We start from the raw sequence: 24,792 nt of genomic DNA, 5'->3' as shown, positions 1-24,792 counted from the left end.
TATGAATTAGGGACACAAATGCGCCTAGTTTTGTACCCAAATGGAAAAATTAGATTTTGCTTTGCAGGATTGATTTCCTCTCACACTCAGGATTTACTTCAGACATAATTTTAGACATAAATGAATTTTAACCAAGCAGTATTTTAGGAAAAACACTAAAAAGCTTAAATTAATAATGGGATGGTCCTAACGTGGAAGTAGGTTGGGTTTTGGGATGTTATAACAATTTCCACCACACTCATTTTCCAGAGTTTCTTGAAATAAGCAAATTCAGGCATGTTCCCCATTTCCGAGGGTGATTCCAAAGACTGCGAAGTGGGTGTGTACCTTTAAATGCTTTACGTGGACCAGTATGTAGCAGTGTGGGTCTGTATTTTTTTGTGGTTCGTCTAACTGTGAATATATTGTACAGAAATAGCACCTTCAGTTACCTTGTAAAATATTTTTTAAAAAAAGACTGAATCAAACCTCACCTCTTCCTTATAGCCTTCCAGTCCCCCACTTAACTGCCCTCCTTCCAGTCTCCCACCTACCTCCCTCCTCGTCGCTCTCCTTTCCCCCCCTCCGTCTTTGCCTCCGCTCTCCCCCTTTCCTCCTCCTACCCTTGCGTTTCTCTCCGTCCTACCCTCCCCTTAGATTGTACGCTCCTTCGAGCAGGGCCTCTTCTCCTCCTGTTCTCCACCACCTTAACTCTGCTCTCCAGCTCCTTGTCTCTTCCGTGAGGCCCTTCTACCCCTCTAGCTACCCCGCTGGGGCTCTCGCCTGTCATCTAGCTGTACTTTGAGCTTCCGAGTTACTGTGCTTTTTGTTAACTGTTCCGTGATGTCTCAACCTGTACCATATTTCTGTCTGTCCCTGTACGGCGCTACGGATACCTAGTGGCGCCCTATAAATAAATAAATAATAATAAAAAAATAAAATAATAATAATCAACAAATATAATGTTACTGTTAGTCATTAGCTTACAATTTTTAATGACATCGCTTGCCGAGTATTTGCACTATTACTAAGACAGGAGTTTGTATTCTTTCCTTAACACTAAAATGTCATATGATTATTTATTAAAACATTTTAGCCAGCTAACCACGCCTAATCAGGTGTATGTGTTTGATGACAGTTCCTTGAAGCTTAGAATCCTCGCCAAATACTTCTAGGAACAACATCTAGGCTGCTCGTCAGCAATTTAGCATTTTAAGACACTTAACTTAATACGTCACTGTGTAATAGGATTGTTGGGATTTCTAATAACAGATGGCAGTCAGATGTTCAATGATTTTAGCAGAGAAGACTGCACTAGGATGAACTGAACCAGTCCACATAGTCATGATAACATCTCACATAAAGTCTAAATTCTACAGAACGTGTATATAATTGGATGTTGGTAACAAAAGCAAAAAAAACTAAAGGTGTGTACTTCTTAGCAGCCAAATATCTTGACATAAAGTTATTATAGCTCACTTTGAATCTTAAAGGCTTGTACATTATCTAACTATATTTACCGTATGAACCTCTACTGAGGGTATACTTGTGGCTATTACAAACACTTTTGCACAAACTAGGGTCTTTATCATCCTCATTATAGTTTATATGAATCCATGGGCCTTATTTATGTTCTGAAAAAATAGTTAAACTAAGATATATATCTGGCCTACTAATGACATCTTAATGGCTTGGTGTATAATGGCCATATACTCACCTTACATCTATTCAGATCTTTTTGGGGGTGGTGGAATAAGGTAGATGAAACAAAAGGATCCCGTGGGCCTGATGCAGAGAGAATGTATGCCCATTTTCATAGTGTTAATTGCGTGATTTTACTCTGCATACGCCCATGAAAAAACCTGCAAGTACCTATGCCTATGCAGAGGTGCACATATCCACACTTGTGCCTCGCTTGCGGTTGGAGAAGCATGAACGAGGAGTAACGGGGCATTCTAACATAGGCTGTGTACAGTATACCTCCCAACATTTAGAATCCAGAAAGTGGGACAAACTAAGCCCAGCCCTTTCCTGCACAACTCCGCCCACATATAGAGACCTTTGGGTAAAACTCTGCACAATTTCCTGTTAAGCCCCACCGCAAATCAGGATGTCACTCCTAAATAGGGACCACTGGGAGGTATGGTAGAGTAAGAGCGTGTTCACGGAATTGTGAGCTGATGCCAACCTGAATGTAGAAGTGGATACGCCTTAGACAGTTGTATTATTTGCACCAGCCTAGTTGTAAATGCATTTTTCCCTATGAAAATAAATGATTTACAAAGTTTTATCGCACTCACGCATATGGTAGAGAAGCAGAGCTGGACGCATTTGGTATATAAAACACATGGTATATATAATACCACGATGGTTTGTAAACATAAATTAAATAAGTACATAAATTAATGGACACATTAGTTAATTATGGTGGCAATATATAACTAGTAATCTCCAAGTAATTCAGAGACTGGTAACTGTATTATATTGTATTTACTAACAAGGGACAGAGCAAAACTGAATATAATAGTGATCTCTGCCACCACTGCACAGCAGAAGACACACAGCTGTACGATGTACCCACAATACATTTCAATCAATGTGTGTTGCTTTGACAATAACAATAAACTCTTCTACTTACGATCCTAGAACCTCCATGAATACAAAGGTGTCACGTATGTTGTTTGTTTGCTTCTTCCAAATACAACCATCTTCCTCCGTCTTACGACCCATTTTATCAATAGTGGACACAGTGAATTCTGTAGGTGTGAGATAAAGTTGCAGTTGGAGACGGAGATAAAAATGTGCTATACACAAAATCAAAGCTATATATGTTTTATTTAAGACCTATTACACACGCACACCAGGGCCGGCACTACAATTAGTTGGACCTAGGTGGTTGTCTAGGACACCATTGGTTAGAGTGCACATACAACACTGAATGAGTGACATAATGTCACTCATCTAGTGTTTTTTATGCCCCACTGGCACCCCAACACAGAGCACCAACCACTGACACGAAGGAGACACAGCCGTGGGAAGCTGCTGACTGCTGTTCCTTCATGTCATTGCTATGATGGGAATGTGAATCTTGCCTATGATACCACAGCCAGGCACCAAACTCTAAATCCCAGGAAGAAAGGATGCCACCCATACCTCCCACCTGCTAAGGTAAGCAGTGGGGATGCAACCAGTGCCGCCTAGATGAATTTCAGGCCGGTACAGCAACTTCTTGGGGACACTTCCAAAGCCCAAATATAAAGCATGTCCACACCAGGTGGGTGGGTCCTCCTTCTACACAGACAACTCTGGGCCCTACTACTTTGTACCTGCTCCACCCTAACTCTGCGCCCCTGGGTGTAACACTAGAGTGGGTGACGCAATGTCAAAAGGCAATGTGTCGCTTCTGACAGTTGTGGTGCTCCCTAGGTGGTATCAAATGCTTGTGCCAGTCCTGAAACACAAACTCATTTTATGAGTAAAACCACTTTCATAAACTGTATTTGAAAATATACCTGTTGTATTTATAAAGTTTTTATAACTTCCCTAATTTCCAGATTTGCCATGAAAATGATTGCCGCTAGACATGTCACTATTTTCAGAACTGACCAAATGTACTATAAATTTCCTCAAATTCTGCATGTTGGATGCATTTCTTAACACCCATTCTATTTGCCAGCTCTGCTTAAAATGATTGTATGTGTTCTCAAATTTATACAAGTTTGTTTAGATACCTATTTTACATAAATAATATTTTGAACTGGACTTTCTACTGGAACAAGACAGGAGTATTGCTATAAAACAACAGTATCTCTACTAAAAATTTAATTTGTACTCTAACAAAACATTTAAAGGTAACATTTTAATAAAGCTTTCTTATAGAATATATCTAGTGGATCTATAAATATATATGTCTGCTATTCACCCTCTACCCTTTCTGACTCAATAGTACTGGTGTAGCACCTTTGTGTATACATACCATATACATATGCAGTGATTGAAGCTGTGCTGAATGTGTAGTGGTAAGGTTAACACAGAGGCCAATGTCCAAGGAGCCACAAATATGTCTGCTACCAGAGTGTGCAGAGAAAGAATCTCTCCACAAAAACGTTTATTTCTAGTGACTTGGGCAGGATGTGGCTTCGATGAAGCGATTCTCGGCGAATCGCTTCATTTTGGCCCTGTCCCCCATGGCAAAATGACAAGGTCATATTATTGCGCCCTAGGGACAAAATTGCATGATCAACCACGATCCGCCCCTGTCCATCCTCACATTTCACCTCCCCTTCAGGATCTCCCGGAGGAAAAGAGTGAAAAGTCAGAAAGTATGGCAAACATTGTAATAGAAGTCCTATGGTGGCAGAGTGGATAGCGTTGCTGTCTCACAGTGCTGGTAGCATGGTCTCAATTCCAACCATGGCCCTACCTGGAATTTTAACATTCTCCCTATATTTGCATGGGTTTCCACTGGGAACTCCGGTTTCCTCCCACAGTCCAAAAACATACTAGTAGGTTAACTGGCTTATGTGTGTATGTTGGTAGGTAATTTAGAATGTAAGCTTCAAAGAAACAGGGACTAATATGAATGATTACATATTCTCTATACAGTGCTGCAGAATATAACTGGCTCTATATAAATAAAGAGTACAGTATGGCAAGGTTATAACTTGAGTAAATAAAAACCTTATGAATTGTAAAGGCACAATGCTAAATTTCTGTTAGGTGATGTCACCATGATATTTCAATACAATTTGCACACTTTTTGTGATTGTCATTGTAAATCAACAACATGAACCATCTGAGTTTAAATAGAAAGTAAAGAAAACGGCTTACTTTCTAAATAGGTGGCTTGGAGTCACTGGCTGTGATATCTACCGTGACGCTATCACTACACTGAATAAAAGGCATGAATCAGAGAGATCTTTGAGTGTATGATTACACTCATGTACTCTCAAAAGGGTCATGGCTTCTAAACTTGATCCCGAGTGTGCTAACTGCTGAATTTTTATGCTCTCCAGGCTCTGGGAATTAGCGTTCAGTAGGCTTATTAAAATCTACTTAAAACAAAATTGACTCACCAACTGGGGAGAATGCAGCCAGCTTGGCACTTGGCATTTTAACTGCTGTAAGAGCCAACCTGAAATGAATAAAAGAAAACATACTATTTAAAAATGAAAACACACATTTGTTTATAATGTTCCAATTCAGGACATGAGCAGGGTAAAATCTGCAAAGGATAAAACCATATTTTAGGTAGAGTTACTCGCTGTAAGATTAGGTTTCATATTAGAAAAATGTCTGCTTTTCAGTGCAATCAAATCTGTATAATTTTAATAAGAGCTATTATACATTACAATAATTAAGAAACTGTTAATTACAATAACAGGATTAATATAATATTACAATTCCATTTAAATGTTGATATTTTAGAGATACGTGTATAAACAAAGCCAGTGAACAACTTTTTTTTTAAAATACTGGGCCTAAGTCTTAAAGGAGAGCAAAGCATAAAAAGGAGTAACTTTACACTTGGGCAAAACCATGTTGCATTGGAGGGGGAGGTAAATTCAAAATGTGGGGACAGATTTATAGTTGGGGTAGGGTATGTCCTAGATCAACTTTAAATTTCAGTGTAATAATGAATCTATCAAGTATTTGTGTGCTACATGAAAAAACAGCCAGTATTTAACTGATTTGCAAAATAATAAACTCATTTGCACCCCTTGTATTGTAATATGGTTTGTCCAGGAGCAAACTTACTCCTTGTTTTGCTTTCCTCTCTTTAATGACTCAGGCCCACTGTGTATATGAATTCACTGAACGGTCTGACCTTTTACCTCTAGGATACCTACATTAGCAGTAAATTACCTAGTAATTTCATTAATATATTAATAATATTAATTGTGTACTGACTTGGGAATGACTTTAGTATATTTCATAAATGTGCTGTGGGACTCAGACTCTCTGACAATAACTGTTTAATTTGGAGCAACATGATCCATTCTTCCCACTTCATTTCTTACTGCACTCACCTGGGCTGAATGAAACACCAAGCAACACCATATTCATTAATTTGGTTAATAACTCATTCAAATGAGAAATATGTGTGTAATTCAGGAGCAGATCATTTTGTGCAGGATGGAAGGGATCATAGTTAGCAGTCTGAATCTATACCAGCTTCTTTCCTAGCTATAGAACACTTCAAATGCTCTGTGTTAAAAATTGCAACTCTTTAGAGAACCATATTCTCTCTGTCCCTTATTCCTTCTCAACCTCATCTCTCCAACCACCCTAAACTGTCCTCATGTCTCACAGAGTTTGTCTATTATTTCAGATTGTGAGCTCTTACATGCATGATGGCCAGGGGCAGGCTGGGCTGGGGGGGCATCTGCCCCCCGGCTCGGTCCCAAAGTGGGCTACTTTAGACTGGTCATTGGGCCACCTGCATTATTTTCTTTTAAAATAGGCTGCTGAGTTGAAACTTGCCCCCCGGACTAAAATTTGCCAGCCCTCCCCTGATAAGGACCATTTGTGACACTCTATAGATATTAATGACTTTGCTTAAGTGACAGTGCTTAATGGTCATGCATTAACACTGCTATGGGCACTGCATAGCTTGACTGTGTAGTCCACCCAGCTCAGACTAGTATACATTTTTATTTAATGCAGGTGTTCTTACAGTAAATCATAGGTAGGTGGCTGCTGGGATGGGGAATACTCTGGCCAGGCTTTCTATGTTTAATGTTTAAGAGGCTCATCTCATGCTAAAAGAACTCTACAATAGCCTTTCAGGATTAACTTGAGGCACTGAGCAGCAACTGAGGCCCTACTAAGCTAGGAGAAGATGAATTCAGCTGTCAAGGATTACACTTTCAGGACTCAGAGCCCTTTCACATGTGCACAAACACACTGTGTTTCACATGTATTTAGAAAAAAATGTGCATTGTAATAGTCAGCATTCCCATATTATAATGAATGCACATCTGTCATTGTAATGCAATCAAGAACAAGAGTCTGCTGTGATATATCCAGGTGATGCAAAATTATACCTGTTGTGTTGCCTAACCAATAAACAGATTCCCCAGACATGATAAACTGCATTAATATATCTGATAACACCCTATGTCCACTGGCGGGCACTATGTAAAATACATGGCTACAACTGGTCCAGGGAAAGGACCAGTCTTATAATTTCATGTAAAGGTTTCACAAGAATTTGTGGTGGTCACTGGTCTTTCAGAGGAAAAAATATTTTAGATACAAGTCAAAATGATATGACAACAAAACATGTGCAATTTATTTAAATGTGTTGACCATCTAATGCCTGCAGGAGAACTGTATTTTAATAGATCAGTTTTAAATAGTTGTCAAAGTCTGATGCTGGTCCTGATGGTTGTTTAGGGGGGATTTAAACAAAGCATGTGATCCTGATTTTCAAAGAACAGAAATTATTAAACCCTTAAACTTTTACAGAAGATAATAGAGAGAGATAGAAGAGATAGAAGAGAGAGAAGAGAGAGCAGAGAGAGAGAGAGAAAGAGATAAGATAGAGAAGAGAGAGAGAGAAGAGAGAAAAGAGAGATAGTGAGAGAGAAAGAAAGAGGGAAGCGAGAGGGAAGAGAGAGAGTGAGAGAGAGAGAAAGAGAGAAGCAAGAGGGGGGAGAGAGAGAGAGGAGAGAAGAGAGAGAGAGAAGATAGAGAAGAGAGAGGGGAGGAAGAGAAGAGAGAGAGAGAAGAGAGAAAGAAAAGTGAGAGAGGGGAGAGAGAGAAGAGAGAAGAGAGAAAGAGTCAAGAGGGAGACGAGAAAAGAGAGTGAAGTGAGAGAGAGAGAACGAGAGAGAGAGACAGAGAGAGAGAGTGAGAGAGAGAAGAAAGAGAGAAGGGAGAGAGAGAGGGAAGAGTGGGAAAGAGAAAAGGGAGAGAGAAGCCGGGAGAGAAAAAGAGAGGAGAGAGAGCGCGCGCGAGAGAGAGTACTTTCTGTTAAAAAATGGCAGCCCAAACTGAAATCATATATTTTTAGTGCATATGTTAAAATGTAGATGTGATTTTGCTTTTATATAATCAAATATTAATCACATCATCCCTGTCACAAATTCCAGTTATCATTAGAAAGAAGGCTATCTATAGAGAATAGTTTGTAAAGTTTAATTAAATACATGGAAAGATTTTACTTCTTTACCAAAGCTTTCATCAAAGACCATAAATAGCAGTGATCCAGTCTTATTGTCAATGGTCAAAAATATTGCTGCTATGCCAATGTATTGTAAGCTCCATAAACCAATATGCTACCAAGACATCAGCATTTAAATAAGAACACTTGCTTTTCCTTAAATACGACAGTGTTTTTTGCCTCCAAAATTGTATTTATTCATTAATTCTTTACTCTCCTCATTCATCTGGAGTGATAAGCCAGCACAGAATTAAACTGAATACTCTTTGTACATCTAAAGAGGAGGGTGGCCTGGTGTTACCCAATCATAAATTTTATTATATAGCAGCTCAATTATCACATTTACAAGACTGGTTATATGCCACAGAACATAGCACTTTAGTTGGTTTTCTTGGTGAGCGAGCGGGGCCTTTACTTTCCTTTGTTTTTTTTATTTAATTTGCTTTATTTCATTATACTATTATACTATGTCTTTTGTCTAAACTCTACAATAAAGATTACTTGATTTAAAAAAAACAAATGTATTTATTCAAATTATATATAACAGACAATATAATCCAACATAAATGGAATATCTCCAAATGACTTCAGAAAAGGTTCTAGCATGAAATTTTCATTGTTTTTAATAAATTTTTTACACATATTTATACATGGATGCAAACGTTTACACTGCAAATGGCAAAATGGATTCTGACATTTCACACAAGTTTCAAACAGGGCTCTCCTAACAGATTAAAAATAATAATACAATAATAAAGGGAAATTGCGCATATATAAAGGTTTTATAGGATGTTAAACAATATAACTATACAAAGACTTCAAAGTACATTTATAAAGATAATTAAGCCACTTTGATAATTACGCTTAAAAGCACATTTCAGAAGTGCCCGAGCATAACACTAAAATGCTGTTATAGAAGACGAACAAAAATAATTGCAAATTACATGACATGTCTAAGTACAAGTCTACTCCAGAAAAATGCATTCTTAAATCAAATCTGATATATTACTATGGAGAAACAGGCAAGACATGTCTTACAAACTTGTGACCACTTTGCAAAATACTTTACACCTACTCTAACACCCAGAAACATCGAAAGTTGTTAAATAAACGCATATAAATATCTCCTCATATCATGAATGTAGCATTACCAGCTCTTCAAAGAGATAAAGAGGAAACTTTTAAAAGAAAATAAAGTAGTATGTGACTTTACATGCTAAGCAAGCATAGATAATAGTTTTATTAGCATGGTATGAATAAATCTATACTTTACGTGGCACATATGTTAATTTAATAATGTTTGCATATACTCTCTATTTATGTCACCAAACTACAGTAGCATTGTCAAGGGATCTGCACTCTGGTTTGTTTTTCAGCCTACACTTGCAACTTGAAATAAGAAAAGTTGTGGTGAAATGTTGCATAAATCGAATTTTCCCGCGGCACCTGCCCTTTTGTAAAGGTGTAAAGTTCCAACGATTCGATCTTCGAGTTCCGCTGTTGTGGCATTACACCAAATGTCATTCTTCATCGTATTTATACATTCCGTGAGAGCTGGGGTGACAGTGGTCAATTCATTCTGCTGTGTGGTGTAATTGGGGAAGGACTGGGGACATTTAAGGCCAAATTCCACTGGCAAAACATGTAAAATTTAATAGCCAAATAAAGAAAAAATATTTTATGGAACAAGTTTGAAAATGTCTACTTGAGACCTTCCAATTACACTTTTGTGACTCAGCCACAGTCAGATAACATTTACTTGGTATAGATGACACTAGATACAAACAAGGATGGAACATCACTGTCAGTATCACTCCATATCTTGTCCTCCGGTAAGAATATATCTGTACAAATATATATGACTAAAGCAATCAGCGTGTGTTATAGGTATAGTATATGACCAAGATGCAAGCTGCCAGGGAAACTGGTATGAGATCATTCCTACCTGAAGTCCCGAGAGACAAGCTGCTCCTGAAGGCCGGCAATCACAATACTGAACTAATGTTGCTTTAGACAAGGTTTGCTGGAGAAGCAGATGAGGGGAGTGTCTTATCAGATTATGTGAGGGAGCAGGGACTAGAGCGGCACATGTGATCTTAAAATACAAAGCTGTACAATTAAAATCTCCTTAGGTGTCCTGTGCTTGGAGAGAAAGAGAAGGTCAATGAATTTGACAGTCTTGGATTTGAGAAACAGGTCTCAAACTCACATGTTCCCTAACTTCCGCTGTGCCAGTAATTATTCTAGAGCCCTGCATCTTTGGCATATATACATGCTACCTGACTGAATACATATAAATAGCAATTCAATTTTAATTCATAGGCATTTCTGACTTCTTGAAACGATTATGTGCATAGTTACAATTATAGTTTACAAGCATGCCTTTTTTTCATGAATTTCTATCTAATTTTTACTCAGCTGAACATAAAGTGACCCCGTAAAAATGGATGCACAACATACCTATGGGATTAAAGTCTAAATGGCAATAAGGCATACTTTGGCAGGTGAATTTGCTTTATATTAAACAATGTCATGTTTTCATTTTTACTACTTTAATAACAATGGTGTTTCCATAAAGGGGCAAATTTAGGAATCTCCTCCTCTTGATCACCTCAACCCCCACAGACGCCCATTTTTTATTTTTTATTGAAAGCCTGGGAACAGTGCTTTCGTGCCCTAATAAACGTAAAAAAGTGCTAAACTTAAAAAACGTGTACTAGGGTGCGGTTCTTGGCCCTCCTCAAAAAAGGATAGGCCCTAGTCCCCGACCCCCGGATCCTAATGGACCCTTAGGGGGCAAGGGTCTTCAGACCCCCTTCGCCGCAAGGCTAGGGGGGTCCCTTTCAGCCCTGGGATCCACCGAGGCTTCACCCAGGGCTCGACAACTGGCTCACCCCCGGAAAGGATGAGCAAACGATGGGGTTCAGGGGGGCAGGAACCAAAAGGCTGCACAGCCTCCCCTAGATCTTAGGGGACACAGAGCCCAAAAGGGCCTACCTGCAGCCCTAAAAATCCGTGAAGCAATCAACATAAAAGTGAAAGTGACAAACAAGAAGTGTAATAAATAAAAATAAAAAAAATAAAATAAAAAATGTTTGTACTAAAAGCACTAGCATGCCCAAACACTTAACGGCAACCTGCGCATCCTTGGACCTATAGTGCACCATGGACAAAATTGATTTTTATATTTATTTAATCATTATTAGCCCACACCCACCATCCCAGGGGTTTTGGAAGAGCCCTTGTGCTTTTCAGCCCGGGGCTGGTTTAACCTATGGGGGCCCCAGTTTTACTGGCCTAGGTTTGTTTGGCATTATGGAAGGGGGACCCAGCACTGCAAGTTTCCCTGCTATAGTGCCACCAGCCCTGACAGGAAAAGCATAGTGCTGGTACTAGTAAATTGGGGGGGGGGGGGGGGGGCCCTATGCTTTCTGTCTCCCCGATTATGCTAATACCAGCCTAGGTTGGCAGCACTAGGGTTGGTTAAGATGCTCGGGGGAAGGGGCACTTAAAATGTATCAGTTGCAACAGCCCCATAATGTAGATAAGTGTATCTTATGAAGAGTATGCAATTTGCGTACCATTCCAAGTCACACATATATTTAAATGATTGGACTTAATATTAATAATATTAAATAGTAGAATTAAATTTACACTCACACTGTAAATGTAAATTGCATCAGACTCACATAAGGCCCTTAGTGACTGTATCAGTGCTGTCTACAGTTATTCTCTATAAGAGGTTCAATAGAATATTTTACTTATGATGTAAAAAGTTGAATTTTCATAGACAGGGTTTTTTATCTCATAAAGTTGACTTTTAGTTTTTAATATCAAAATTGTAATTCATTTCTTAGATGTTTCTTGGAACTTTTCTAACAGAAAACAAGCAAGTTTGTAAACAAGCTACTGATCTGCTAAGATTGAGTTTACTATGTATCAGTTATAATTTACACAGATAAAAAAGCAGCAGTTAGCACTTTAATAGTTGGACATAGAGAAAACTGCTTTGTGCTGCATGCGTGTCCTCCCTTATATTGGTGTCTCAGGTTTTATATTTGTCCTCACTGACTCCTGGAACTATTTCTATACACGTGCAGTCAGGAGCAAATGGAAAAGCTGCTTATTTGAAGTCACGATGACACTGTGAGCACTGTTCCTTTGCTGACTCAGGAGTGGCATTTCAATCTGATGCTAAGATACAGTGCCCTACCTGCAAATTCACCTCCAGTCTGATCCAGACTGAGAAGAACAAACTGTTCCATGAAAATTCTTTATTAATCAGAAGAGGCATTATACCAAGAGTGTGACAGCATTACCTGGCCTTTGTAGATCATAGTATTTAGGTGATACTAAATAGGATTGTATAATTTTATAACACCACATAAATCATTGCTGCAACCAAGGCTGTTATAAAATAAAAAAATTAATTTTCTAAAAGAGCTACTAATAACTTATAAATGGTATTGCTAATATTCCCATGCTTTGACAAAATGTGATATGTTTATATGCGTGGTGCAAGTGAGTGTAGACTATTGTTCTCTATTAATAGAAAGAGTGATTTCCTAATATGCAAATGCTTTTTTGCGATGTCACATGTCTCCTTTTGCACAAATTCAAGTTTATGGGTAAGCGCATAGATTTTGAAGCTAAGGACCTGATGCCGAGTTAGGAGCAAAGCATAAGAAAGGAGTAAATTTGCACCTTGGCAAAATCATGTTGCATTGGAGATAGGGAGGTACATTTAAAATATGGGGACAGTTTTATAGTTGGGGTAGGGCATGTCCTAGATCAATTTTAATTTTCATTGTTATAATAAAGCTATCAAGTATTTGTGTGCTACATGAAAAAGCAGCCAGTATTTTCCTTGCGTGCTAAAAAAACATTAATTTGCAGCCCTTGGATTGTAACATGCTTTGTCCAGGAGCACATTTTCTCATTGTTTTTGCTTTGCTCTTAATTCAGTATCAGACCCTAAAGCTAGGTACACACTGGAGAATTTTCCGGCCAATCTGTTATCTGCAACGATTTTACCTACGACTGAAGGTCTGACCGGACGAGCGAATCCTGCATACACACTACACAAAATTAGAGATGAGCGGGCTCGGATATCTGAAATCCGAGCCCACCCGAACGTTGCCGAACCGAGCCGGATCCGAGACAGATCCGGGTATTCCCACCAATTGCAAAACTGAAACCGAGGCTCTGAGTCATAATCCCGCTGTCGGATCTCGCGATACTCGTATTCTATAAATTCCCCGCTAGCCGCTGCCATCTTCACTCGGGCATTGATCAGGGTAGAGGGAGGTTGTGTTAGGTGGTCCTCTGTCCTGCTATATCTCGTGCTGTGCTGTGCTGTTCAGTTCTGTGCTGTGCTGTGCTGTGCTGTGCTGTGCTGTGTTCTGCTCAGTCCAGTGGTGCTGTGTCCTGTGCTCTGTCCTTCTAAGGGCATTGTTATTTCCCCACTATTCCCAAGTTATAATTTTTTTTAAAAAAAGTTATAAAAAAAAAAAATTTTTTTTATAAAAAAAGAAATTAAAAAAAAATATCCAGTATAAGTCCATTGGTACTGCAATATTACAAAGTTCACTGATTCTGCAGTATAAATCCATTGGTACTGCAATATTACAAAGTTCACTGATTCAGCAGTATAAGTCCAGTGGTACTGCTATATTACAAAGTTCACTGATTCAGCAGCATAAGTCCAGTGGTACTGCAATATTACAAAGTTCACTGATTCAGCAGTATAAGTCCAGTGGTACTGCAATATTACAAAGTTCACTGATTCAGCAGTATAAGTTCAGTGGTACTGCAATATTACAAAGTTCACTGATTCTGCAGTATAAGTCCATTGGTACTGCAATATTACAAAGTTCACTGATTCAGCAGTATAAGTCCAGTGGTACTGCTATATTACAAAGTTCACCGATTCAGCAGTATAAGTCCAGTGGTACTCTCCTGTGCCGCATATAATTTTTAAAGGCTTTGCCGAGTGTGTGTGGCTTAGGGGTACGCTCTCTTGTGCTACATATAATGGAAAACAAAAATTTGGAGGATAAAGTAGGGAAAGATCAAGACCCACTTCCTCCTAATGCTGAAGCTGCTGCCACTAGTCATGACATAGACGATGAAATGCCATCAACGTCGTCTGGCAAGCCCGATGCCCAATCTCCTAGTACAGGGCATGTAAAATCCAAAAAGCCCAAGTTCTCAAAAAGTAGCAAAAAGAGAAACTTAAAATCATCTGAGGAGAAACGTAAAGTTGGCAATATGCCATTTACGACACGTAGTGGCAAGTAACGGCTTAGGCCCTGGCCCGTGTTCATGACTAGTGGTCCAGCTTCACCCAAGGATCTAAGCCCTTCTCCTCCCCCCCCTACAAAAAATTTAAGAAAGTTATGCTGTCAGCAACAACAACAAAACAGCAAAGAACTCTGCCTTCTAAACAGATAACATCACAAATCCCCAAGGCGAGTCCAAGGGTGTTGGTGGTTGTGAAGCCTGACCTTCCCATCACTGTATGGGAAGAGGTGACTCCATCCAGCATATGCAGCACACCCTCTGCATATGTTGGAAGGATCACCCACAGTGTAGATCCAGATTTGGATAATCAAGGTGTCAATGTTGTACACCGGGAGGAGGCTATTGATGTAGCTGAGCCTTTAAATGAAAAAGTCACTCTTCATTGCACGAATATTTGCAACAGGGACAATTTTTTGGTTAACAAAGTCAACAAATAACACTTTGACGCTGTCTGTCTTTCACATACTTGATGGGATCTCAAAGATGAATGCTCTGTACCATGGTCGTCTAAAACAAGAGTTATTGACGTGCTATAACTACTGTAGTTTTTATAAATTATAAACACTACACTTGAAAGTTGGAGGAGGTATTGTGGCCCCGGTACCAAATTGGGTACCGGGGCCACTCCACTATGCAGTCCAGATAGAGGCGTATCAGATATTAAACAACGTTGACTGTTGCTGCCAAATCATAAATGAATGAAAATGACCTGTCATCGTCAAAAACAAGAGGTATTGACACGCTCGAACTACACCCTGTATATGCTGCAGAGGATGTAGGAGCAGGCAGCTGTGCAGTGGAATTCAGACCATTTGAAGGCGGAGGTATTGTGGCCCCGGTACCAAATTGTGTACCGGGACCACTGCACTATGCAGTCCAGAAAGCTACCTCGGTGAAACGTTTTGGACTAAAAACAATATTGTGAGGTGTGAGGTGTTCAGAATAGACTGGGAATTAGTGTAAATGATTGTTATTGAATGTTATTGAGGTTAATAATAGCGTAGGAGTGAAAATAAACCCAAAAACTTGATTTTAACACTTTTTATGTTTTTTTCAAAATAAATCCGAATCCAAAACCTTAAATCCGAACCAAAACCTTTCGTCAGGTGTTTTGCGAAACAAATCCGAACCCAAAACCTCAAGCAAATCCGAATCCAAAACACAAAACACGAGACACCAAAAGTGGCCGGTGCACATCCCTACACAAAATTTACCTTCAGATCTGTGCTCTTCATCTGGTCATATAGTCGTTTAGAGAATGACAGCACAATATGCATACATTCATCCATTCCTGTCACACTCATTAAAAGCCTTGTTATAGCTATACACATGTCATAACGAATTTCATAGAACGAATTAGCAAATAATTCCATCTACAGCACTCTCTACATTTAGTCACCATGATATGTACATTGCCAGCATCGGCTGAAAAGACCATGGGGAATATTTACTAAACTGTGGGTTTGATAAAGTGGAGATGTTGCCTATAGCAAACAATCAGATTCTAGTTAACATTTATTTAATACATTCTACAAAATGACAACTAGAATCTGATTGGTTTCTATAGGCAACATCTCCACTTTATTAAACCCACATTTTAGTTAATATGTTGCCATGACTATGTAAACTCTATGGAGATCATGAGTGATCGTGAGTGCATTCACACTACATGAATGGAAGGTGATTGGAACGAGATTATTAAACAGTACGACCAGCCGAATGAAAACGACAATCGTCGTTTCTTGGAATGACTGTCGTTCATCGTGTAAATATACTAGAGATGGGCGGGTTTGGTTTTCTTGAAACCAAAACCCACCCGAACTTCGGGGATCCGAGTACCGAGCCGAGTCGACTCGGTACTCTCGCGCCTATTCGGATTCCAAAACTAGGCAAAACATCATTGTGACGTCGTCGGATCTCGGGAGTTTTGGAATCAGTAAATACCCGCCTCCATGGTGATCTATTGCCATTTGAGAGAGGGACAGAGAAGGATTAGGTCACAGTATAGAGCAGGCAAAGTGATACAGTAGAAATAGGAGGGTGGATATTTTTGGGAATTTGCACTACAAAGTGTTTGGGGTCTCATAACACTCTTATAAAAAAGCTGTATTTTCTGAGTGCTGAAATCCTAATATAGCACTGTATTTTTCTGAATTTGCACTACAAAGTGTTTGGGGTCTCATATAACCCCTTATAAAAAAGCTGTATTTTCAGAGTGCTGAAATCCTAATATAGCACTGTATTTTTCTGAATTTGCACTACAAAGTGTTTGGGGTCTCATATAACCCCTTATAAAAAAGCTGTATTTTTAGAGTGCTAAAATCCTAATATAGCACTGTATTTTTCTGAATTTGTACTACAAAGTGTTTAGGGTCTCATATACCCCCTTATAAAAAAGCTGTATTTTCTGAGTGCTGAAATCCTAATATAGCACTGTATTTTTCTGAATTTGCACTACAAAGTGTAGGGTCTTATTAAAATGAATTCACAGCAGTATACAGATGAGCAGGAGCAGCAAGCAGCTGTTGCCACCAGTCCTGATGGCAGTTTTCCCTGTACATCATCTGGCAAAGCCTATGTAAAAGTACATAGTCTTTTGAAATCAGGGAAAAAAATCAAACAAAAAAACACCTTTTACCGTGTTGAAGAGAAAAAGAGCTGTAATACAGGAAAAGTTAACTGCCGATAAAAAAAATTGCCAACATGCCATTCTACACACACAGTGGCAAAGAAAGAATGAGGCCTTCGCCTTTCTCTATGAGTGAGATCTAAAAATGTTACTGAGGCTTCTTCTTGTAAGGTCACTTGTAAACAAGCAAGACCGAGTAATTCGGAGACCAAAAATGGTGCAAAACTACTGTTACGTGTGAAAGCCGAGCTGGAAGAAAACAGTAAGGCATTAGAGGAAAATGTATGCTCAGAATCAGAAATGACACCAATCTCTGAGGAAAGTCCATCCACGAGTGGTATGTGTAATCGGGACCATTCTGATAGTGTACCAATGAAGAAGGGTCCATTCAGCATTTCTGCTGATGTGTGCCTGAACAACCTGAGTATAGCCGGTGATACACCAATTGAGGATGCCACTTTGGAATTAGAAGAGGATGAGGGGGATATTTGTGTAGCCGACAAGGGTGCTAATGAGGATGTTGATGAGGATGAGGTTGTTTGTGTAAGTCCTGCACCAGTGGAAGCAGTTCTGGCACGTGACAAGAAGAAGGCCATTGTCATGCCTGGACATAAGACCAAAAAGCCACTTCTTATGTGTGGAATTATTTCTACCCAAATCCTGACAACAGTTGTCTAGCCATTTGTAGTGTATGAAAAGCCACAGTCAGTCGAGGGAGGGACCTTAACCATCTTGGAACCTAATCCATGTTACGCCATTTGACGTAAGTTCATGGCAAGGTGTTGGGAAAAGCTGAAAGTTATGGTAAAAAAATAACAACAAGCAAGTCCATCCTCAGCTAGGACCCTTCTCTCACCTACATCCCGACGCCTGCAATCTACACCCATAACACCGTCCTCATCAATATCCTCATTAGCGATCGGAGTTTGCCCTGCATCCAACTTAGTAAGGCTCGATGACTGCACTATAATTGATTCCTCTGAAAAATTCTTGAGCATTAGTCCCACTGCTGCTGCTATTGCTGCTGCTGGGGGTGAATCTTCCTCCTATAAGCATCCAAGAAAAAGGGCACTAGTACTTTACAACAATTAACTGTGAAACAATCTTTTGCTAGAGAAAGCAAGTATGACAGCAGTCACCCAGTTGCGAAGCGGATCACGGACGCCATGGCGACTATGCTAGTGTTAGATCTGCTTCCAATATTCACTATAAACGCAGCTGGTTTTTCACAGTTAATTGATGTTTTGTGTCCCCGTTACATTCATCAACTGTACCAGAACGTTCCTAAAAATGTACTAATTGGGCTCAAAAATGCCATTCTACCCACTGTACACTTAACCACAGATATGTGGACAAGTGGAAGTGGTCAAACCAAAGATTATATGACTGTGACAGCCCACTGGGTTGGTCATTCGCCTTCACAAGCAGGAACAGCAGCAGCATGTACACCACTACGTAACATTTCTCACAGGCAGGCTACTCTTTGTATCACCAGCTTCACTAACAGGCATACAGCTGATAATTTGTTACGAAAACTGAGGGATGTCATTAATACATGGGTTATACCACTTGGACTCTCCCCAAGATATGTTATTTCTGATAACACCAACAATATTGTGCGAGCATTACATCTGGGTGAATTCCATCACATTCCCTGTTTTGCTCAGACAATAAACTTGGTGGTGCAGAGCTTCTTGAAAAATAACAGTGAGGTGCAGGAGATGCTTTCGGTGGCCTGTAAAATTTCGGGGCATTTCCGGCATTCTGCCACAGCATGTAGGAGATTGCAGCAGCTCCAAGAACAATTTAATTTGCCCTGCCACCAACTTAAGCAAGAGGTGTTAAGAAGGTGGAATTCCACCCTGTACATGCTTCAGAGGATGGAGGAACAGCGCAAAGCCATACAAGTGTATTGCACAAGCCATGACATTTGGAAAGGAGGGGCAATGTATTTCAGTCTTGCACAGTGGAGAATCCTTTCTGTGCTGTGCAAGGTACTGAAACCATTTGAAGTTGTGGCATGTGAAGTGAGTGCAGACTCTGCTAGCTTGAGTTAAGTCATTCTCTTAATTCGACTTTTGGAAAAGCAGCTTGACAAACTGAAGGAGGAGATGAAAGAAGGCAACTCCGCAAAGTATGTTGTCCTTGTAGGTCAAGTACTTAATTTGCTTCGCAATGATCCAAGAATTATTAAAATCTTGAAGTTGGATCACTATGTTCTGGCGACTGTGCTTGCTCCTAGGTTTAAGACCTACATCGATTCTTTACTTCCGAATGACCGAGATCTGAACAGATGCAAGGAGCTCTTGGTCAGCAAGTTGACCGCTGAACTCGTCCTTGGCTTGACGACATCTCCTCCTTCAGTTTCTCAGGCAGCTGCTGCTCGTAAAAAATTGCACTTTCCAAAGAGAAGCAGGGATGATGCAGGTGCCAGACCACAACAGTTTGACATTGGGCTGGTTTACCAAAAATAGTGTGACCTCGGCCATAATTCCATCCGATCCTACTATTAACATGCAAAGGGTGGTGGAGGATTATTTTCAAGAGTTAATTGAAATGGAAATGTCAGACAGTCCCTTTCCATACTGGGAGGAAAAACAAGCCATTTGGAAACCTATGTACAAACTTGCTTTGCAATACCTAAGCTGCCCACCCTCCAGTGTGTACTCAGAAAGAGTTTTCAGCACAGCCGGGAACCATGTCAGTGATCGACGTAGGAGGTTACTTTCTAAAAATGTGGAAAAGATGATGTTCATCAAAATGAACTACATCTTCCATGAGGAAAGCCTTTACCGGCAAATACATCCAAGTACTGACACTTCTCTAATGGCGGATTCCAGCAGAGATGAATTAATAGTCTGTGATGATGATGTACGCCCTGATGAGGGTGAGGATGATGCTGAAGATGATGACGACATCATCTTGACAGTGTAGAATTTACTTCACAGCACTGTGGGTCTACCATGCCTTTAGGACATTAATAGCTGGTTTAGTGGGGGCCCAACAAACAAAGCATTTCAGCCACAAAAGTGGCAGCCCTCGTCGCTGAAGTGCTTGGTTTGTTAATGTGTGTATGTCCTTTGAAAGATCCAACATATGGGCGGGTGGGAGGGCCTAAGGACAATTCCATCTTGCACCATTAATCTTTCCTGGCACTGATGTGTGTTTCTGCCATTACTCTAACAAGCCCATTGTTAGCTTGTTTAGGGAGGGCCATGTTGGCCTTGCACTTCAGCCACAAAAGTGCCACTCCTTGTGGAACTGCTTGGCTTTATAAATTGTGCATGCTACCTCTCTTAAAATTGAATGGAAATGACTGGAAATTAGTGTTAGTGAGGTTAATAATAATTTAGGTACAAAATAATACCAACATTATGTGATTTTACCCCAAAAAAATTAGTAAAAAATAGCTAAACAAAACCAAAACACGCAAGGGCGGTTTTGGCAAAACCAAAACCCGAAGGTAATCCAGATCCAAAACCAAAACCAAAATAAGGGGGTCAGTGAGCATCTCTACAGTATACACACTAACGCAATATGTGGCCGAGCGGTCGTTTATCGGGTGGTTAGCCCAATAGTTGGCGGAAAAATCTCCAGTGTGTACCTAGACAGAAACTGCAGTGTTTTTTGTCCTTGTATTCAACTAAGCATAATGGTAAAAGGCTCTCATTTACAATAAACTATTGTAGATAAGACTGGTGTTCCCCCTGCTCCCCCTGGCTATGTCAATATAAGTGCACCTTCCTTCCAGTGAAGTTAAAAAATGTGATTTAATTTTGCTGTGGGGATTAATATGAGCTACCAGGGTGAAGAAGGGGCACTTAGGGTGGCATCCCTTATTAAAGTGACTTGAAGTCTCTGGTTGGTCAGAGGAAGTGAAAACCAAACCTTGTCCATTTACACTCATTCAATCATACATAAATGCCACCTATAACAAAGACAGTCACAATGTTCCCTCACTCAGATTAGTTTAAAACATAAATGAACATACATCGACCCACATTTTAGGCAGAAAACTGAAAAGGTGAAAATTAATGAAGGAACTAATCCTAAAGTGGAAGCAGGCTGGACTTTGTAGTGACGCTTTTACTATTTCTACCATGCTCGTTTTCCGTGTGACTATTTTCAGAATCATTATCAGTTGCCAATAATAAAGCAGCCAATGGTATCCACAAACATCTCTTTTTACTGGGGTGTTTCAACTGATTGAGAAGTGGGTGTAAAATAGGGATGTGCACCGGCGACTTTTGAGGTCTCGTGTTTTGTGTTTTGGATCCGGATTTTCGTTATTTTTGAGGTTCGGATTTGTCTCGCAAAACACTTGACGAAAGGTCTCGGTTCGGATTTAAGGTTTTGGATTCGGATTTTTTTTGAAAAAAACATAAAAAGTTTAAAAATCAAGTTTTTGGGCTTATTTTCACTCCTAGGCTATTATTAACCTCAATAACATTCAATAACAAGCATTTCCACTAATTTACAGTGTATTCTGAACACCTCACAATATAGTTATTAGTCCAAAACGTTGCAACAAGGTATCTTTCTGGACTGCGTAGAGGAGTGGGTCACCACAATATATATTAAAAACCCTGAACTTTTATGATTCGCACCAATAAATGTACCTGGACTGCGTAGAGGAGTGGGTCACCACAATATATATTAAAAACCCTGAACTTTTATGATTCGCACCAATAAATGTACCTGGACTGCGTAGAGGAGTGGGTCACCACAATATCTTAAAAACCCAGAACTTTTATGAATCGCACCAATAAATGTACCTGGACTGCGTAGAGGAGTGGGTCACCACAATATATTAAAAACCCTGAACTTTTATGATTCGCACCAATAATTGTACCTGGACTGCGTAGAGGAGTGGGTCACCACAATATATATTAAAAACCCTGAACTTTTATGAATCGCACCAATAAATGTACCTGGACTGCGTAGAGGAGTGGGTCACCACAATATCTTAAAAACCCAGAACTTTTATGAATCGCACCAATAAATGTACCTGGACTGCGTAGAGGAGTGGGTCACCACAATATATTAAAAACCCTGAACTTTTATGATTCGCACCAATAATTGTACCTGGACTGCGTAGAGGAGTGGGTCACCACAATATATATTAAAAACCCTGAACTTTTATGAATCGCACCAATAAATGTACGTGGACTGCATAGAGGAGTGGGCACTGGGCACCACAATAAAATATATAAAAAACCTTCAACAGATCTGCATTACACTACACATACGGCTGCTCCTCCATCCTCTCCATCATATACATGTTGGAGTTTTAGCGTGTGACAACCTCTTGTTTTTGATAATGTCAGTGCATTTTGAATATTTTTCAATTTGCCCCACACCACTGAATGTACTTTATCTATGATACGCATCTATCTATCTTGACTGCGTAGTGTGGTGGCCCCGGTACACAATTTGGTACCGAGGCCACAATATAATTAAAAAACCCTCCACGTGTCAGAATTCCACCAAACAAGTATCTGGACTGCATAGTGGGGTGGCCCCGGTACCCAATTTGATACCGGGGCCACAATACCTCCTCCAAACATGGTACAGACAATTCGTCATTGAGATCCCAGACAGACAGGGTCAAAGTGTTATTGTTTGACTTTGTAAACCCAAAAAACTGTCCCTGTTGCACATAGTCGTACAATGAAGACTGACTTTTTCATTTAAAGGCACGATCTTTCAAGTGTAGTGTTTGTAAGTCTAAGTCATATTATACTTTTGGTAAAATTGGTTTATTTTGTTCCTCTTTATGGTAATTAGTAATAGAATTAAAGTATGAAATAGAATTAAAGTATGAAATAGAATTAAAGTATTAAATAGAATTAAAGTATGAAATAGAATTAAAGTATGAAATAGAGTGGTATATAGAGTTGTAGTGTGGTATAGATAGAGTGGTCCACACAATATAATAATAATAAAACCCTCAACTAGTCTGAATTCCACCAAACAAGTATCTGGACTGCGTAGTGTGGTGGCCCCGGTACACAATTTGGTACCGAGGCCACAATATAATTAAAAAATTGGGCATCAACTGTCACCGTTGTTTAATATCTGATACACCTAAATATGAACTGCACAGTGGAGTGGCCCCGGTAGTAAATTTGGTGCCGGGGCCACAATAGCTCCATCAACCCTCTAAATCCCACTCCACTGATGGCGGACACCGGGCGCACGTCTAACACCAACATTGCAGTTACAGCCGCAGTTATACGCTTTGCAATAGGGTGACTACTATCGTATTTTGTGGTCATGGCAAACGACTGTTGGACGGTCAATTGTTTTGTGAAAGACTTAGCGGTCTTACGACTTCCCCTCTGGGAAGATGACCGACTAACAGCAGCAACAGCAGCAGTGGCAGTAGTAGGCGTACCGCTGCAGGATTCCTCGGATGAATCCCGTATTGAGGAGGACTCAGTCTGGCTGCTGACTTGGGCTGCAGGACTGAATCTGATGGAGATTGTGGAGGAAGTTGACGAGGAGGGTGTTGCTGGTGTGTATCCAACTGGACCACGGGATTTAGGTGTCCCTGTACCGATGAGGGTCCTAGCCCCAGTTCCTGAACTAACCACTGAACTATGAAGGTTATTCAGGTGACGTATAAGGGAGGATGTTCCTAGGTGGGCAAGATCCTTACCCCTGCTTATTTGAGCTTTACATAAGCTACATATGGCCATACATTGGTTGTCTGGATTTGGATAAAAATAACTCCAGACCGAAGAGGTGCATTTTTTGGTCTTCTGACCAGGCATGACGATGGGCTTTTTCATCCCATGGACATCAGCTGTTTCCCCCCCTGGTGCCTCATTTACAATAACCACATCACCATCCTCATCATCAAGTTCCTCCACAGCGCCAGCTACATCATCAATAGCCTCCTCCCGAGCCACCTCTTCCCGTACAGTGATGGGAAGGTCAGGCTTGACAACCACCAACATCCTTGGACTCGCCTTGTGGATTTGTGATAATTTCTCTTTAGAAGGCAGAGTTGTTTGCTGTTTTGTTGCTGACAGCATAACTCTCTTCAATTTTTTGTAGGGGGGGGAGGAGGAGGAGGGCTAAGATCCGTGGGTGAAGCTGAACCACTAGTCATGAACACGGGCCAGGGCCTAAGCCGTTCCTTGCCACTCCGTGTCGTAAATGGCATATTGGCAACTTTACGTTTCTCCTCAGATGATTTAAAGTTTCTCTTTTTGCTACTTTTTCTTAACTTGGGCTTTTTGGATTTTACATGCCCGGTACTACGAGATTGGGCATCGGGCTTGGAAGACGACGTTGATGGCATTTCATCGTCTATGTCATGACTAGTGGCAGCAGCTTCAGCATTAGGAGGAAGTGGGTCTTGATCTTTCCCTACTTTATCCTCCAAATTTTTGGTCTCCATTATATGTAGCACAAGATACTGCAGAATGTGTGAACTTGGTAATATTGCAGTACCAATGGACTTATACTGCTGGATTGGTTTTGCAAATTTGGTTATAATTATTATATTTTTTTTTTTTTTTAATTTTTATTTTTTTTTACTTTTTTTTTATTTTTAAAAAACTTGGGAATAGTGGGGAAATAACTATGCCCTTAGAAGCACAGAGCACAGGACACAGCACCACTGGACTGATACTGCAGAATGTGTAAACTTTGTAATATTGCAGTACCACTGGACTTTTACTGCAGAATGTGTGAACTTGGTAAT

General features: G+C 40.0%; 1 protein-coding gene across 2 annotated transcripts in view; it reads right to left on the bottom strand.

The window, feature by feature from the left end:
• The window catches only part of CAMK1G (calcium/calmodulin dependent protein kinase IG), an 88,493-nt gene that overhangs the window by 24,383 nt on the left and 39,318 nt on the right, over positions 1 to 24,792 (bottom strand). Inside the window, exons 1-3 of one of the 2 annotated variants that reach the window (XM_075196218.1) lie at positions 10,092 to 10,172; positions 5,055 to 5,113; positions 2,618 to 2,735 (exon numbers count right to left, since the gene is read on the bottom strand). In XM_075196218.1, coding sequence (XP_075052319.1) covers positions 2,618 to 2,735; positions 5,055 to 5,091 — 155 coding nt within the window. In that variant the 5' untranslated portion in view covers positions 5,092 to 5,113; positions 10,092 to 10,172. Of the gene's footprint in view, positions 1 to 2,617; positions 2,736 to 5,054; positions 5,114 to 10,091; positions 10,173 to 24,792 lie in introns of those variants that run through there. The other variant, XM_075196219.1, reaches the window with a different exon arrangement.

This window comes from Mixophyes fleayi, chromosome 2, assembly GCF_038048845.1.
Source record: "Mixophyes fleayi isolate aMixFle1 chromosome 2, aMixFle1.hap1, whole genome shotgun sequence".
NCBI lineage: Eukaryota > Metazoa > Chordata > Amphibia > Anura > Limnodynastidae > Mixophyes > Mixophyes fleayi.
The sequence above is the reverse complement of the archived record's forward strand: the minus strand, read 5'-3'. Positions and strand labels throughout refer to the sequence as shown.